The 19,414-nt window shown below is 29.2% G+C and overlaps 1 protein-coding gene and 1 long non-coding RNA gene across 2 annotated transcripts in view; both read left to right on the forward strand.

Annotated features, from left to right (window-relative positions):
- Positions 1-14,325, forward strand: part of LOC142318301 (uncharacterized) — a 250,275-nt gene extending 235,950 nt beyond the window's left edge. The window contains exon 3 of the long non-coding RNA XR_012754870.1: positions 14,190-14,325. This is a non-coding gene — a long non-coding RNA (uncharacterized LOC142318301). The remainder of the gene's footprint in view (positions 1-14,189) is intronic.
- Positions 14,326-15,265: 940 nt separating this feature from the next.
- The window catches only part of sNPF-R (short neuropeptide F receptor), a 515,234-nt gene continuing 511,085 nt past the window's right edge, over positions 15,266-19,414 (forward strand). The window contains exon 1 of the mRNA XM_075354365.1: positions 15,266-15,913. Within this exon, the coding sequence (XP_075210480.1) occupies positions 15,574-15,913 (340 nt within the window). The 5' untranslated portion in view covers positions 15,266-15,573. The remainder of the gene's footprint in view (positions 15,914-19,414) is intronic.

A 19,414-nucleotide genomic window follows, 5' to 3' on the forward strand; every position in this document is an offset into this window, starting at 1 on the left:
AAAATTAAGATCACCGAGTCTATCCTGTTTGCGATCAAGTCCGACTGTTTCATATACCAAATCAATAAAAGAACGCAATTTATTTTCTTCTTTCACCCAACCATGTATAGTACCTTCAGGTACACCGAATTCCCGGGATAAACTGGCTTTCGAACGACCTGGCTTTACATTTTCAATAATTTCTAACTTTTTCTTTATAGAATACGTTTTTAGTTTAGACGACATGGTAGGTAAATACGAACGAAAAAACCATTACTAGATCTAATAAATTATCCAACGTAATAAAACTTAACGATACTGATAGACACAGTAAAAGGAGCTCGGAATAAATCGCATTATACAATAACATTCAGATACCGTTACTTTGCCTTGTACAGGCAGCACATGGATTAAGTCATCGGGTTGGTCCAGTGGTGAACGTGTCTTCAAAAATCAGCTGATTTGGAAGTCGAGAGTTCCAACGTTCAGGTCCTAGTAAATTCAGTTATGTTTATACGGATTTGAATATTAGATCGTGGATACCGATGTTCTTTGGTGATTGGGTTTCAATTAACCACACATCTAAGGAATAGTCGAACTAAGAGTTCGAGACACAAATGAAGACTACACTTCATTTACCCTCATGCATATCATTCTCATTCATCCTCTAAAGTATTATCTGAAAGGTAATTACTGGAGGCTAGACAGGAAAAAGTAAGGAAGCCAGCACATTGATGGTCTTATCGCTATTACAGGAAAAGTGTCAAATGCAGTATATCATAAGAATTTCTCCTATTACTTATTAGAATCATAATTTAGTTTTATTTAATTATCATTTTGGGAATTGTAAGGCTTTAAAATTGGTGTGACTTATTGACAGATATTATATTAGAAGCATACTGCTGACAATTTCAAAGCATTTATGATGGATTTTTCACTGATATCAAATACAGTGGTACGGTGACTATTTCTTCATCCTATTTTATTTTTTCAGATATTCAAATATTTTTTGGGGGACAGGTTATAATCCGCGTTACATCCTATCCGCTGTTTATCGAGTGGCGTTAAAGCGGGGCTGTACTGTATTAAGTTACGATTTACCTAAATTGGTTGAGCATTATTTTCATTTGTTAACAGGAATTTGTCAGTTCACTCAAAAATTAAATTAAATTAATAACAGGGAATTAATAAATAAATTCCCTCTTATTACTGGATCTGATGCCATAATTTAAAAAAAAATCGATATCATTGACATACTTTCTGAAATAATCACAATCTCTAAATAAATCTCATACAACAAACTTGTGTATTACAAAGTTCTTTTACATAAATAGTAGCATTTTCACCATCATGGAATTTGGGAAAAAACACACAAAAATCACAAAAACAGTGTAAAACTGTGATTTACTACATATTTTTTTGTGTCCATTGTGTAAGCATTTTAAAAAAAATAATATAATACAGAAATTTATCTACGTTGTTGTACAATTATTGTGTTTTGGTTAACATTTATTTTCAAAATACAATCTATTATACTAAGATACCTTGTTTCTTAAAAAAATTACTAATAAAAAATTAGTTTGATAATTATTAATATGCTTATTTAACCACGTAAAGAACACTATCACACTTATTCTTAAGTCTATTTATATATTTACGTAATATAATCATCAGTAATTTACTATTCCGTCTAAATTTATGACAAAATCTTCTGCTGAAAAACTTTAAAATAGGTTTCTAAAGTGGAAGGAATTCAGTCAAACAATTTGTCTAAAGAAAAGAATATTTAGCCATCTCTTAACTGATTTTATTTTATAGGTATCAGAGCTAGTAGGAAACAAATCTGTAATGAGATAAGTGAATAACCCGCGTGAAAACGTTTGTAATATTACATAATGGTGCCTTGTACTTGCTGATACATTGTTACAGTGATTTTTTCAATCACTAAAAAGTGATCAGAAGAAATAATTTTACAGTTGGAAGAAAAATTGACAAAATGATGTTCCTGATGCTAAAAAAATAGGCATGTAACTAAGTGTAAAAACAGAATACAAGGTTTAAATGTAAACTAATCTAAACAAGACAGATTTGAAATACGGTATCTGAAAAAATGTATAGATTCAGTTACTTACGGGTAACTGGAAAACCTGAAATTTAACAGTGTATTTGGTGATACTGAGAAGAAAGGTTCTTCAAGAAAGAAATGTTATTTGCAATCCTATATAGATTTAAATTAAAAGCTGTTTGAAGAATAATCGATGATAGAATAAGGGTTTAAGGCCATTGATAGGTACGATTCAGAATATAGAAACTGAATGACTGAAGATTGCCAAGAATGATTTACAGTCGGATGAATGAGAGAAAATGGTTGATTAGAACAAATAAGGAGTAGGAAAAATTTGTGTTAAGCCTGGAAGAGTGTTAATGTTTAGAGGGGAAGATTTATGTAGGCCGCTCATCTACAGAGGTGGCAAAAGATATAATAGCATGATGAGTTTACTAGCATATATTAATTTGTCAAGCTGATAAAGTAGAAGATAAAGTAGAATTTGGATTTAATATTTTCCTTCTGTTTAATCTTCTCGCAAGTCTGTTCCATTGGTAGATGTTTGTACTGATTACAAGACGGTAAATCATTCGCAATGTGTCGCAAAAATTTGGCGACACCTTCGTTGTACGTAGTGTTGGTTTGGTCTGCAATGGTAAATTGTCTGTGAATCGGTAAAGTTTCCACTGTCACTCGCCGAGACATTACTTATATTAATCAAAATATCATCTCTAATTAGTCTATGATCTATCGTTTATCTAGTGTCTCTGCTTGAACACATTAAAGTTCCTCGCTTTCTCCTAGACTGTGAATTATTGTTTCCATATGTCGTATTGCCATTGTTACTAGGAACAGCTAAGAGCAGATGCATAATAACTTTCAGATGATAAGTTATATAGGTCAGCTAAATAACTTGATAACGATTAAAGTCCTATCAAAATCTTAATAAATAAAAGATAAATAATATTATATTTAATACAATACCCGAATAATGTTTTTAAAACAGCACTATATCTTACTACATAAAATTCATAAATAAATTAGAACCACTTAGTAAGAATATCTTTTAACTCATAAAAACAGCTGTTCAAAAATATATGTATTCTTTTTTTAATTTTATTCAGTTGATTAATTTTTCCTCCGTAATATGCAATAGAATTCTTATGTAATTTAAAACAATTAACAAATCGTTATCAGCACCTTTATGTGGAGGTTGCTGACAATACAACCTGTGGAAAGGCTAGTACTATCGGTGGGAGCTTAATGGGAAGCTTTCACCGATAGTACTATACGATATCACAGATGTTTTGCAAGAATCATTTGAAATGTGTCAATTAATGTGATTACAGTATAAAATTCTTCAGCTCTAAGCAACTACGTGTTATCTCTAAGGATTTGTCGATATTTACAAAAAATAAATGATCTGGTCCGTTAATATTATCTAATTTGGCACATGTTTACCAGAAAGGACGAAAAGGGTAATAAAGTTGTGCTGAAGAATCTGCATTCTCCTGTTCCAGTAATCAAATATTAGAGAGAAAACAGAAACAAAAGGTTTTACCTACTACGAAGACTGCCGCTCCAATCTAGGCTACGAACAGATGGACTGTTGTTTTTCATTTTAGTTGATGTCAATTCTCCGTCATTAGGGAAAAGATCAAGTAGAGTTCACGACTCTTCTCGTAATGATCGTCAGCGGTCTTACGCTGAGGCTGTTCAACACGACGTTCGCGTTGCTGGGGACAAACTAGAAACAATTCATCGTTGCTTACTTTTAACAACGAATTTCTACCCAAAGAGGTGATAGATCTTATCGCTAATAAGAAAAGGTTCAAGAGAAGGTAGGAAAGCTACAGGAGAGCTGAAAATAGGACCTCTCTGCATAAGGCCACTCGCAGTCTGAAACACATGTTGAGAATTATTAACAATAAAACATTCAAAAACTACCTTGACGGTCTGTTCCCTTCACGTAAAGACGGTTATTCCTTATGGAGGGTAAGAAGATATTTCAACTGCCTCTACCGACATTTCGTCTTTTGAAGGTATCAAATGGATCATGAGCTCGGAGTGATGGAGGAAAAGCTAACAAATTTGCTACTTATCTGAGCAAAGTCTTTCAACTGCTTAATTTTACAGAACGCTGGTGAGGATAAAATCCTTGGTATCTTATACAGCCCGATTCCTTTGATTCTTCCTGTCAAGCCTTTTTCCTAGACAGAAGTTCTGCAAGTAATCAGGAAGGAAATAACTCAAAGAAGGCCCAAGGATTTGACCTAGTCAATAACGAGATGCTGCTCATGCTTCCAAACCCATCCAATATGTAACGCAACTGTTTAATGTATTCTACGGATGACTTACTTTCTGATGGAATCGAAGTTTTCGCAAATGGCTTGCTCTTAAATCCGGGCAAGCCGGTGCATGACGTTTCAGTTTACAGGCCAAAATACTGTTACCTGTATTGTGGAAAATATTTCAGAGATTATTTCTTTGGAAGTTGTGCCTGTTCTAAAGGAAGCTCATTCATTCCTGATCTTCAGTTTGACTTCCGTTGGGGATATCATTATTGAGCAGTTACGTTTTATTAAACTTGATGTTATCAGCAAATGCCTTGAGGAGAAGAAGTTCTGTTCGGCTGTCTTTCTAAACGTCCACCACACCTTTGACAAGGTATGGCTGCCTGGTCTACAATATAAATTAAAAAAGAGTCTCCGTCAACCTATTATCTACAAACGCCTGGGTTGGTAAAAATAAAAAAAAAATAAAACGGTAAAGTTTTAATATGAATAACAGCTTATTCTTCGATATAGTGTGTTACTTAAACATTGAATTGGTGCATTGCTTTAGTTTTCTTCAAAATAAAATTTCAACTTATTTTTTTGCAACCCATCAACAAGTAAGAAGTTGAAAATTTTATTTCCCTTCTCAAACGAAAGGTATAGTGACGATGATATATACATGCATTATTTCAGGTTCTCCAGAATGATTTGCAATCGATATTTCTCTTAAAAATAATAAAAATTTATATTCTGGTATATTTTTACAAGCATTAAAAATACCCCTACTAATTCCTATTTAAAAAAAAGGGAAAATAGTAGAAACTTAACAAATTATTAGTCCACACCCTACTCAAGTCAGAGAAAAAAAACACTAAATCGATATTAAATAATTTATTTGGAAATATTTAATTACCAGAATAAAGTATTAACATTACTAGGTTTCTTTGTAGTTGAACAGAAAGGATTTGATTTTCTGCAAAACGAGATATTGTTAAAGAAATTCGAAGTTATGGGAATCAGGGATATGCTACTTTACTGATTTCTGTAATTATTATTTAATATTTCGATCGCGATGTCGTGAAACATACGAGTGTTTCAGTGAATGGCGAACACCAATTCTGTGGTGTTCTCCACAAGGAATACTTTCTCGGCTATTTTTATAATTTTTATTGACGACTACTTTTATAATAATAATAATAGAAGAATTTAATATGTGTATTAACAGTCATAAAACCAAAATACTACTTTGTACGAAGAACAAGACGAATAGAATAAAAATAAAAATGAGAGATGAGACTATTTAGGAAGTAGAAGAGTTTAAATATTTAGAAAGTAAGATAACAGGTGGTGGAAGAAACAACAAAGAAATAGCAAGTAGAATACACCAGGCAAAGAACAACTTAAACAAAAAGAAAATTATTTTCTTAAAAAGCCAATAATATAAGACTTGAGTTGAGAAAATAATTACTAAGAACATTTGCGTGGAGTATTGCATATATCGGAGCGAGTCATGGACATATGGTAGAGAGGAAACAAAGAAACTTGTTTTGTTGAAGTATGGTGTTACAGAAGGATGATGACGATAAGTTAGATAGAAAAAGTGTCAAACTAGGAGGCATTTAAGAGAGTTAACGGAGAGAGAAGCTTTTAAAAACAATTAAAAAGAAGAAGAGCTGAGCTAATAGGACATATTCTTAAGCACCTGGGTCTGGTTAGAAATTTTAGGGGAAGGCCTCGGTTGGAGTTCATAAAATAGATAATGAGCGATATGAATTATGATTGTTACTGGAAACTAAAGAGAAAGGTTGATAAGCGAGAAGAGTGAAGAACTGTTACCAACCAGCCTAAGGACTGAAATTATAGAAAAGTTTGTGTTGGGTATACAAATACGTCGCTCTTATACTCTGTAGCAATAACAACAGACCCATAATATATTGGGCAAGTAGAAGCTGTAAAATATCATAAGAATATTGTTTTAATAAATTGTAAAATGTTCCTCTATTTTTTTATTTTTATTTTTTAATATTTATATAGACTATTGATTTATATACAAATTTACAACTAAGTCAATATTTTATTAAAGATACATAAACAGTATCAGTACACATAAACAAGCAGAAACGCTTTAACACACTATCACCTCTTGAATGGTATAAGTTTTTTCGATTGTTCCAACTTTCAACATTTACAAAAAATGTAAAGTAATAATTTTTTATATTTTAAAAATATTTATGTGAATATATATATATATATATATATATATATATATATATATATATATATATATATTTCTTTACAGGTTACGAGAATAAATTAAGTAATATAATCTAACACAAAAAGTATGAAATATATTAAAACATGTTCGAAAAGAAGAACTTTTTTTCTTCTCTAGCATTTTAATGAAAAAAGACGTAGGGGTAGGAAGATGAAATTTTGTACATCAAAGAATTGTGACTGGAAAATAATCAAAGCCCCTTCTCTACTTTTTACCATTATTATAAAGTTAATTTTTTAAAGGATATAAGCTATAAAGCAACCGGCTTTGTTAGAATATGACAAGTAGATATTTAGTTGCCGTGGATAAAAATTTGTTGCCATCAAAATATTAACATGACTTATCACTATGCAGAAGGGTGTAGATGTATGTGGTTATTCTCTGCTTGAAAACGGCTAGGCATCTCACAGGAATAATATATATCTAATAACCATCATTAGGATTCTTCAGCTAGAATATTTTCTTAATCCTGTAACCGCAGCAAAAAAATTCTGTACCCAATACCGCAATACAATGTAATTTTAGTCATACTCGTCAAAATCAAACTAATTCTTGAACATTTTTCTATGATTACCACGTGCTGCGCCACTTAGTTCCTCCCTTTCATGATGTATCTAATATATTAATGATAAATCAATATATATTTAAATATTAATACATATGATAACAATAAATAGACCCAAATTCAGTTGCTCGTATTTTTCTAAATAATACTTGGTACAGTCACTAGGTGCACTAAATAAAACCAGTTAAAAAATTTGTTGTTCCTGTTGCTAGCGTTCATGTGGTCTCAATTTATGGTTTATAGAACATTCTACAACACTGTGTTCTAAATAATTCATTTTGAAAGGTTTATATTACTAGATTTACTTTTACAATACTTGAAGTTTTTATTGAAGTGAAAACTTATTTTGGCGCGTAGTGCGGAGATTTTAGGATAGACTTTTGCATTGAAAAAAAAAGAGCTGAAATCGTCACGAGACACTAGATATATATATAATAAATGGGTTAGTTCTCACAAAATACAAAAGATGGCGTTGATGTGTGACCGCGTGCTTTAAAATAGTTTAATATAGGTTTTTTTTTTTTAAATTGTTGGTTTTAGCTAATTTAGAGGTGAAATAATTTTTAACAATTAAAAATTAGATTGAATTAATAAAATATTTATTTTTAGCAGTAATAATTTATTTTAATTAAATACTTAATAATTTTTAACTCTTCTCAAATAATCTCACATCAATTAACGCCATCTCTTGCATTTTAAGAGAACTATATTGTAGAATACAATATACAACACTGTATATTGTACTTCTAAAATTCTAAATACATGCAATACAGTAGATTAGTACATTCTAATGTACTACTCCACGCAACGCGGTAGATAAAGCATATAGTTTATACGCCATTCGGGATAATCAAAAGAATAAAAATTATTTTGTTACGTTTACAATTTCTAATAACTTATAGTTAATTTACTAAATTTTATTATATATTTTTATTTGGATAATTCAATTATGTAGGATAATGAAGGTAGTAGTCAGAATTCAATTAACAGTCAGAAAATAAATACAGATGAAGAAAGCGATGATGATACTTATTAAATTAATAAAAAAGATGAACGTTCAAAAGAATTACGAATATTACGTAATCAGCGATATAGGGAAAGTCAAAAGAGAAAATTTTCAGAAATAGATATGTCCGATGTAAAATCCAGGCAAAAAGAATTATCGGAATTGCGTTCCAAAAGATATAGAGATAACAAAAAAAACTCTTGATTAAAAACAAAATAATGACAGGAAAGAATCATTAAAAAAAATTCTCAACGATTTCGATATAAAATCAGAAATAAAAAATTACAAACAAATCATACTTCCAGATTGCTGGTCCATCAAACGTTGATGTTCCAGTTATTTCAGAAAATACAAAATCGCAAACAATTCATACATCACAAATAGCAGGTCCATCACATCTTAATGTTCCATTTATTTCAGAAAATACAAAAAAAATTTAAGCATTCACGCATTCCAGAATCTTCAATTCAGATAGTGATTCCGACTCGTTTACGCAATATATTAACAATTTTTTTACAAAAAATAATCAAAACACCACTTTTACTCATATCAGTGCACATCTTGAGTTCCATAAGCAATTTCCTCAAAACGACTTTGGTCATGTTTATGATATTTGTGGTATATTATGGTTCAAAAATGATTTTAAAATATTCAAAAATGAAGTTACATCAAATAATAATATTCAATTTATAAGAACGCTGCTCACTAATGATAAGATACCACAAATTAAGATAAGCTCAACTTGTCTATCTGCAACTAATAAAAAACGAATACCACCTTTATCTGTTTACAATGGATTCAAATACCCTTCTATTCCAGAAAACATGCAAAAATTACCATTAATTTTGGTATCAGAAAGACTAATTTCACCAAGAATACCATTCATGCAGATTAGAAGATTAAGGAACGCTCAGGAACAATTTGACATCTACGGACAAGTTATTAATGTTCCTATAGAAGTTAATATATTGGTTAATCAATTACCGAGAAATGTTGACAATGACCATTCTATTACTGTTCATATAAAAAGAAAAAAAATTATAAGTCAAGTTACGTGTATGGATTGGTTAACAAAAGGGAAATTAAAGAACGATTAAAATATTTAATAACAACTCCTCTTTATGAAGTCTACAGCATTAGTGTTAATGACAAATTTTTTGAAGAAAATTATCCAGCAGTTAATGAATATGAAATTATTGAAGATATTCCAATTGAAGAAAGTTTAATGTCACAACAACAGACATTAATGTGGAATGATGAGATGTATTTACGAGTAGCTCCTGGAAAAAATAACCTTCCAATTAGTATTTGTTTGACGAACATACAGAGGAGAAATTATCATTTCCAAAAATATACTATGGACAATTCCGCAATTTTAGAGATGGCGTTAATGTTACGCCATTTATGATGACAACTAGTGAATTAAGACGCTCAGATAGAAGGGGAGTTAGCGCTCATCACCTTTTATAAATGGCTATGAAAATAATAAGAATCAGAGTACGTTATTCACTGACAATTGCATTTAAGCACGTTAACATTACAAAACATTACAAAAGAATAGATTGAAAATTAAAATTACATTCAAGGATGGATTGAAAGTAATATAGCTTTTTTGCATTCTATTCCAAATTCAACTTGGTATTGGTCTGAAAGGAAAAAATTCCTTTTTGCTGTGATCAGACAACTATGAAAGCCCATAGTGTTTTTCACAATAAGTGCTAATGAAATAGGATGGCCAAATTTACTTCAACTTTTGTATAAACTAAAAAATAAATATCTCTTGAAGCTGTTGCAAATTTATTATATGGTAAAAAGTACATTAATTAATGAGGATGCAATGACATGTGCAATTTATTTTAATAAATTAGTTAATGTAATTCTAAAAATATTGCAATCAAAACGGTCGAGCCCTTTCAAAAAATACAGAGTAATTTACTATTTTAAAAGAATTGAATTCCAACATAGAGGAAGTCCACATGCTCACATTTTAGCATGGCTTGCTAACGCTCTTAAAAATGCAATTAATGAAGACTACAACAAGGCTTATAGAACTTTTAGATTGTCTTATAGATTCAGAATCAGAATCATCTGGTTATATTAAGTTGCAAACCCATAAACATACTTTCACGTGTTATAAAAAAATTACATCCAAACAAAAACAAAAATGTACATTTGATGCTCCTTTTATGCCGTCTAAAAATACAGTGATTTTATTACCGATGAAGAATACTGAGGATGGATTTGCACATTATAAGAAAAAATATACTATATTTCGAAACAATTTAGAAAATTTAGATTGTATTGAGATTAAAAAATTAAATGATTTTTATGAAAAAAAAAATGGTATACAAACAGATTAAGAATATGTTAATATCATCAGAGCTGGTATTATTCGACCAAGAGTATTTGTTAAACGTCAAACAAGTGAAAAATTGCACAACCCATTCAATCCCTTTTTATTAAATGTAGATAAATCAAACACCGATTTTCAATTTATCACAGAACAATATTCGTGTGCAGGTTATGTTGTTGAATATGTCAATAAAACTAATAGAGGCGTTAGTAATGTGCAAAGAAAAATAAATTGAAACTACGAATGAACATCCAGAGTTTGACATAGTCGAAGTAACAAAAAACATAAGTATTAATATTTTAAATCACACAGAAATTACAAGTCAAAAAACATCATGGTACTTACTAAGAGAGCCAATGTCAAAAACATCAACAGTTACAGTTTTTATTTCTACGGTATGGCCCGTTGAAAGACAGAGAATCAAAACGACTATGAAAGAATTGAGTAATATGGAAGACGATCGTACAGATATATGGAGAGGAATATAACAATCGTATTTTAAGTGCTGCAGAAAATAAAATCGTTTCAGTTACTAAAGATGTATATATTGGATGTCAAAACACAGAACAACAAAATTTTGTTAGATAAAATTAAATAAAAAGACTGCTATCAACACTGGAGGATTACCATATGAAATAATAATTTTTTATTGATAAATACTACATATTAACTATCAATGTAGATGTTTCAGACGGCTTGGCTAATGGAACGGTTGGTAAATTATGTCAAGTGTACAGAAATGAAAACGGTGATATAACAATAATTTGGATGTTATTTCCAAAAAAAAAAGTGGAAGAAAAATCAGAAATAAATGGAAATGTTATATGAAAAAAACATAACATAAATCCGAATGCGATACTAATTTTTACGACATCTACAAAACCACTAAATAACAATAAAACACTAAATGTAAGAAGAAAGCATTTTCCAATTGTTTCTGCATGTGCAGTTACAGTATATAAATCACAAGGAGGCACTTTCGATGAAATTGTTTATGAATATGACGAAAGCCATTCTTTAAAATTAGTATATGTGGCTTTGTCAACAATTACTTCCATTGAGTGGTTATATATTGTAACGAAAGATAATAACCCAATATTTTATCATGGAAGAAGAAATTCAACATCAGTAAAATTATTTCAAGACGATTTCAAAAGGCTGTTATTGAATCCGCTAATAACAACCAGTAAACTATTGAGTGAATTGATTACGCAAAGAACACGTTTATCTATATTGTCAATTAACTGTCAAAGTTTACGAGCACACGCAAAAGATCATAATGACGCTATTGTACAACAACCACATGTACTAATATTATCAGAAACTCGTATGAACCACGAACAACCTATAGATATTCCTAATTTTAATTGCATTTTCAAGTTCTAAAGACCACAAGTTTCAGCTGCCGGAGTGGCTATTTATCATAATGCACAAGAAACTGCACATATAATGAGTTCTCATATGGACATTCATCTAAGACAAACATCAAACTTTGGCTTCAATATATATGAAATTGGAGAAATATGCACAGCACATTGCAAAATTCCAGTGAACAAATAATTTTGATAATAGCCGTATTTCACCAAGAAATACTGTTACAACAATTTACACAATTTACAATAACAAATTACACAATTTTTACATACAAATTTGCTACTGACAACTTTACATAAAAATATATACTGAAGAAGGATCAAAATTACTAAACGAAAATTTTCATGAAATACTTATAATTTTGAGTTGAGATTCAACAAAAATTTTACTGAAGAATCATCAAAGCCACTCGGTAGACTGTTTAAAAGAAAAATTAAACTTAATAATGTCTAATGATAAAAATTTAAGTACAACACGGTATGGAACAACAATAGATGCAGTGTTTACAAGATATTTAGATAGATTTCATTCAAGAATACTTATTTCATATTTTAATTTTCATAAACCAATTGTTTCATTTTTAGTAGAATCAGATAATACAAATAATCTAAATGTCACAGAAATTTCTCCAGATAATGATAATATAAATATTACAGAAATAGAATAGAAATTAATAATGTAAAAGAATATATTGTAAAATAATAATATAATGTAATAACATATTGTAAAAAAATAATATAATTCATTATTAAAATTAAAATGTTTTCTAAGACTATTTAATAAGGAAAATAAAATTAAATTTTATTGTCAAATTATTTAATTAACCATTAGCTCGTATTATAAATACATTGAAATCAGTAATAGAATAAAATATCATTATTAACCAACGATCAGTAGTGATTGTTTGAAGTTTTCATTTCTGTTCACTTCTGTCGGCGAGTTCTGCAACTGCCACATTTTTTTAATATTATATTTAACTAAATTATACTCAAATTTGTCAAGTTTAAGAATTAGTGAACGATTTCGGGTTCTTTAATAAAATTTTAAATATCATATGTAGTCAGTCAGTCTATGCTTTACAAAGCGGAATATTTTTTCATGAAAGTCGAATGTAAGTAATGGAGGTAATTTCGATCTCGTGAAAACATGTTTTGTGTTTCTGAAGGCGTAGTCATAGAATACTTTTAAAAATAACAATATTATTTTATTGACTATTTTTCCATTTATTCTACAATTATATAAATCCATCTGTCAAAGCTTATTAAAGTTCGGCAAAGAATTTGAAATACACCCTCATATGCTTATATAGTCAATTTTTTTTATTAGACTACAATCAGGAGAGCTGTTAATCCATACATATTGGCCTCATTTTTTACCACGTTGACATTCCCCCCAATCGTATAAAATTTTGGGAATTATTCCTGCTATGATGAATATGAGAATGATTTTAATGGAATGTATCTCAACACTGGGTTGCAGGATGTTGCATTTTTCCCTCAGAAAATGATAATAATAAGTATCGTCTTAAGGTCCTTCGTTTTCATAACGTAATAGTTCGCCTCGCCTCCAAAAAATCTTGTCTGCGCAAAAAAAATTGTTCAGCACACAATTAGGTAAGGATCTTAACAATTGACTACTCCTGTAATCAACCCGTGAATCCACTGTTCATAGAAGACGTTAACAATCACTCATTAATTAATTTAAATAATCTAGAAGGCAGCAATTGATTTAAATTAATCCTCTATCGTACTATAAGCTGATGCTTTCATCCAATAATGCAAATAATAACAAGATGAAAACAATCATCCCTCAATCTGGGCAAAGTCTTGAACTCTATTAATTACTTAGTATAGTATTTACGAGTATATAGTATTTTTTTATTTATGCAGTATTATGCAAATAGTATTTTTGTGAAATATAATTTTGCTATTGTAAATATTATTTTCCAAAATAATATCTATCCCGAGAAGAAATTATGTTTGTAGTCATAAGAAGAAGATTAATTTCTAAGAAACGTCGATTATTTCATAAAAAAACAGTTTTTTTTGGACATAAAAGTAGTTTAGAAAAAGAACTGACAATAAAATTCAAATAGTTGTTTAGTCGATTTATTTTTTTGTCATTGTTAGTATAAATTAAATTGCAGCTAATTCAACGGTGTAACTAAACCTTTTGCTTTTAACCTGCCTCCGTATTTATATTATTACATAAAAATATGCTCATCAGAAGAATAATTAAATTCATTTGATAAATTATAAAAAAATTAATGAAGATTTATAATAAAATATTATAATAACTTTTTTTTCTGTTTCAGGTCAATTATTTATAGGGTTCCTATACCATCTGTAATTCATATCGAGATTATTTTTCAAAAAACTTTCAAAATGTTCAGTATCAGGGAGATGGAAATATCTTCAACCAGTTTTATTGCCTGAAGTGTAATAAGTGCCACCAAAACAGAAAGACGATCGGGTTAGTTTTTTTTTTAACAGAATTGTTGGTAAACAATTTTAAAATAAGAGAATATATATTAATTAAATAAATAATAATTAAAGGATATATAATAATTTACCACAAATCCAGTGTTTTAATGTTTTGTGGATAAGTTAACTTGTGATAATTTATTCTTTTATTTAAAAAAAAAATTTTTCACCGTTTCGTTATTTAATTGAAGCAGTGTAAAAAATGGTTTTCTGCTATATAATGTTTCTAAAGAATGACTATCAATATACTTAGTTTATATGATTTAGAAAACCATATCGAATTGTGGTATTTCAGCAACATTTCATATTTTGGTTTTTAAAGTATTTTCATTAAAACTACAAGTTTTAATTACGTAAGGAGATAATGTCTAGTACATTTATAAATTTACGTTAGATTCTACGACTTTGTTTGAAAGAAACTTTGTAATCTTTATATTGTGTGATAGTGATACTTTTTTGGAATGTTAATGTAGATGTGAAATAAAATGTAACAATTTCATTTATTGAAAATTGAGATTTAATAATATTATTCTTTATAAGCGAATATCTCATACTTACTGTGATAAAACATTATTATTATATTTTGAACCTTGATATGTTCAAAGTCCTTTTTTATGATTGATTAAATCACTAAATTAAACATTTTTTTATTTATTTTAAAGGAACTATGACCTAAAGAACTGTAAAACCATTACGAATATAACAAGAAATTTTTTATTACATTATTTACGTTTGATATGATTACATATTAATTCTTAAATATAAAAAGACACTTATCTTTAAAAAAGTTAATTTAAATTTAAAAGTTAATTTAAAAGTTAAAAAACTAAATTTTCGGTTATAAATCTTGGAATTTTTTTTTTGATTGGCGTAAAAGATGTAATTTGACTTTTTGGTACGAACGATAGACTATAAGTAGCAAATAAAAATAGTAATGACTTCAAAAATAAATTGTTTTAATATATACGAGAGAATGATTAAGTGTATATTTGTATGTAGATTTTATGAGAACTTTATCTGTAATGTTCCTGCTAGCATCTATGTATAATTTAAATAACATGTGTAAACTGTGGAATAATGTATAATAATGTGTAACTAGCGATTATACAGTTTTAAATAAAATCTTAAATGAATAAAATTAATTACTTATTAGTCGTTTTACCGAACGTTAAGTGGTTGTGTTGTGTGAAATGGCTATGAATAAAATATGACGCGATGAGTATCAATAATAATACAAGTACGGTAACAGTGGGACCAGCGCTGGACCAAAACGGAACTAATACTACCCTGGCGTTCATGGAAAGCGAAGATTCCGTAATGATGAATGAAACGTTACAAGATATAATTCAAGATCCCGCCGTCCAAGGAATATTCTGTGTTCTGTACACCACGATTTGTTTATTGGGACTATTCGGTAATGTACTTGTCTGTTATGTTGTCGGTCGAAATCGTGCTATGCATACCGTAACGAACTGTTTCATCACAAACCTAGCTCTATCGGACATCCTTTTATGCGTCCTGGCAGTACCCTTCACACCATTATACACTTTTGCAAGTAAGTCACTTTACTATCCTTGTTACCGACTTTCTAGTTTAAGAGTCTTTAATATTTATTGCATGTAAGAAATATGTCTTAAAATTCTATTAGCATGCTACTGTTTTTTGCAAACCAAAAGATCAATCGATTAATTTTTTTCAGAGTTTTTTTTGTGTCTGTTTATGTACCATATGTTTACTATTATAACATTTATCCTAGTTTTTTCTTTTACTTCTTATAATTAAACATTTCCTCAGCGATAAAATTACAAAACCTAATGCTTGAAATTACAGTATTTTATACTCGTTAGTGATCAATAGTTTATTTTAGTTCAAAAAATAAATATGTTACATTTTTTCATTTTGAAATTAGGTTAGTTTTCTAAGACTGTAGTTCTTCAGTCTGTATGTTTAATTAAAATTTGGCTTCCACTTTGTCTGGTTTCAAATCTTTGACTTCAATAAAATAAATATATCAAACTCTATCAATAATACGAACATAGCGATTTTTTTAAAAATTGAACATATCTTTTACCAAATATTGACCTGGGTCTTTGTTGGATAAAGAAATTTATCCAACAAATTCTTGATTATCTGACGTATCGTAGTTTTAGTGGTTTATCGAACTTTTTTTTATTATGTTCTTTGTTAATGTAACAAAAGTTTGTATACTATATAATTCATATTTCATTCGTTTTTCCACAGTAAACTTATCACGCAATAAATCACACTAGAATGCTTCTGCAAAAAGTGAGGAAAGAATATACACCTGTATGAAATTTAAAAAACAAAATGCATGAGATTAGATAATAAAAACTTCTTAAATTTGCTTCAGGACTGCTTGGTTTTTAAAGTAGTAATATTTTCTTTAAATTTTTAACGTTTGAAATTATTTGGAAAATGCACAATCAGTTAGCAAATTCTACAAAAAAAAAAACTCACTTTTACCAAGTGATGTATGGGACTACCCTTCACGTTGGAGAAGGATAAAATCTCTAAAATATTCGTTTCAATTACTTTTTTATCTGGTTAAATTTGTTTGTTAAAATTCATCCTGATTACCCTTTTTTTTTTTAACCTCCGGATCCACCGTTAGGCATTCATCAGAGGATGAAGATGAATGATTTGTAGCGTGTGTGAAAATGCCATGCCTGACCGGGATTCGAACCCGGGACCTCCGGATGAAAGGCCGAGACGCTACCATCATCCTGATTACCTAAATAATTTTTACTCACTATATAAGAAGTGGCTGGCTTTAATTATTGCACTTATTACCTTTTATAAGTACATCATTGTGCGTGGGTAAAAAATAAAATATGCTTTTCATCAAGACTGTAAATATTTCCATTGTTATAATGGACAGTTAAGAGTTTTTTAATAAATAATTTATAGTCTAGTAAATTTATATGCACAATTAAATTAGTTCGTTCTGTAAGGCATTTATCACAAATTATGAGACAATTTAGGGGAAATCCGATGAAAATAGAAAACAAATTATAATAAACAAAGGCAAAGAAGTGAAATGCATCTTGGTATAATTTTGAATGAAATAAAAAAAAGTAAGAATAATTAGAGATTTAACTTTATATATATATGGTGTATAGTATTTGCTGCCCCTACAGACAATTATATACTATCCGACCTAGTAAAATTAAAAAGTGTTACGGTTTTATTGAAAGTCCTATGGTTAAACATTCCGAAGTATTCTAAAAATGTTTATTTTAAACATAATAGTTAATAAAGTTTCCTCATTGAAAAGTTTTCTTTATAAGAAGTTTTTCTTGAAGCATAAAAATTTTAATTAAATTTTTTACTACCTGTGAAAATTGTAGGGTAATAAACTGCTTATATCACGAGACTATTTAGCCAGATATTATAAACCAAATGCCAAAATAAAATTCATTATTTTTAATATTTAATTTTCAGGAATCGTACAGCTATCATGATGTAGTGATGCAGCATTCGTTCGTTATGGAAATCGTACAAAGTTGATTGAGTCATAGAGTTTTGATAATTTTGTTAAGAATAATTAGACGAAAAATTATTTTGCAAAGTAAGAAATTACTTTTTTAAGTTTTATTCCTCGTCAGATAGAATATCTGGTGACTGTACATACTCATATTACCTCTAGAATAGATTTCATCACGTAATAAAAATTTGTTAAAAAGAGTCATTTAAATGAAGGGTTTCTGAATGTTAAGCGATCAATTGTACTTTAAATTTTCTGGTTCAACTGAAATCCGCGTTTAGAACATTACAAACTAATTTTTTTTATTTTATTTTTGTTTTATCTAGTAGTTATAACTATAAGAGAAGCATATCCCGTTCGTTATTGTTGTTTGAACTTCTACTTGTAAAAAAACTACATGCGTGGTATTAGCACACTTTGTATGTGTCTATCTGATTTTAATAACAAATATCATCATTTCCTGGTACTTTGTGACGATGTTGTCCAAGTAATATAATTTTCACGTTGTTAGCATATGAATTTATCCTTTCTTAGTGTTTAACTTATCCCATTACTACCCTTTTTGTATTGGTTTAGTACATACAAATTTATTTACGTATCATTTTATTTTAAAATATTTAATGTTTGCCTGTTATTTTACTCCTCGTATCGGCTTCTTTTATAAAGTAATTAATAAAAAAAAAGATTTCTACTAGTAATAGTACACATAATTTATACAGAATAATTATGAAAAAAAAACAACAAAAAATCGTTAAACAACTTTTTCTTTCTTTTCTGATAAATATTTTTTCAGGATATAGTTAATTAGTCTGCGATGTAAAATCTAATATTACATCCACATTTTATGTTGTATTCGGGTGCCTGTTAGTCTCAAGAATGGGAGGTCATTAAAATCACAATCTCATATAGCCTACACAGGCACCCGACTACAACATAAAATGTAGAAGTAATGCAGATTTCCTACCACAGCCTAACTTACGGTATCCTGAATAAATGCTTGTAAGGATAGAAAGCAAAACTTGTTTAACGATTTTTTGTTCGGTTTTCACAATTATTCTGTACAAATTACCTGTACAATTAATCGGGATTTTTAATAATTATTTTATTTAACGCTTTTTTCTTATTTTCATAACTTTACCATTCCGTACTGGTACCAGATAGTATCATCATAAGTTTATTATGATTGATATACGGTAATCGGATGATTATAACTTCATTTATTATATGATACTGATAAAAGTTTATTTTTTTAGAAAAAAAAAACTTTGTGTTATTTAAATAGAGAATTGAATGTAAATGAACGATAATGAATGTGCGTGAAACCTATACGTATCACTTCATTAAAACTAATATTTAAATTAAATTCAATATTCTACGAGAGGTAGGGAAAACGCGCAGGTTTTAACTTCTTGTATAATGATAATAGGTAGAGAGAGATATCGCCCACGGGTTCTGACCTGTCATACTCCATCACTAACAGCAATCCAATGCGTTTATTGGCAACATACAGCGAGCAGGCGGGCGCTATAGCCTGATGATGCGTCCTACTTC

Source organism: Lycorma delicatula, chromosome 1 (genome assembly GCF_047948215.1).
Source record: "Lycorma delicatula isolate Av1 chromosome 1, ASM4794821v1, whole genome shotgun sequence".
Classification (NCBI taxonomy): domain Eukaryota; kingdom Metazoa; phylum Arthropoda; class Insecta; order Hemiptera; family Fulgoridae; genus Lycorma; species Lycorma delicatula.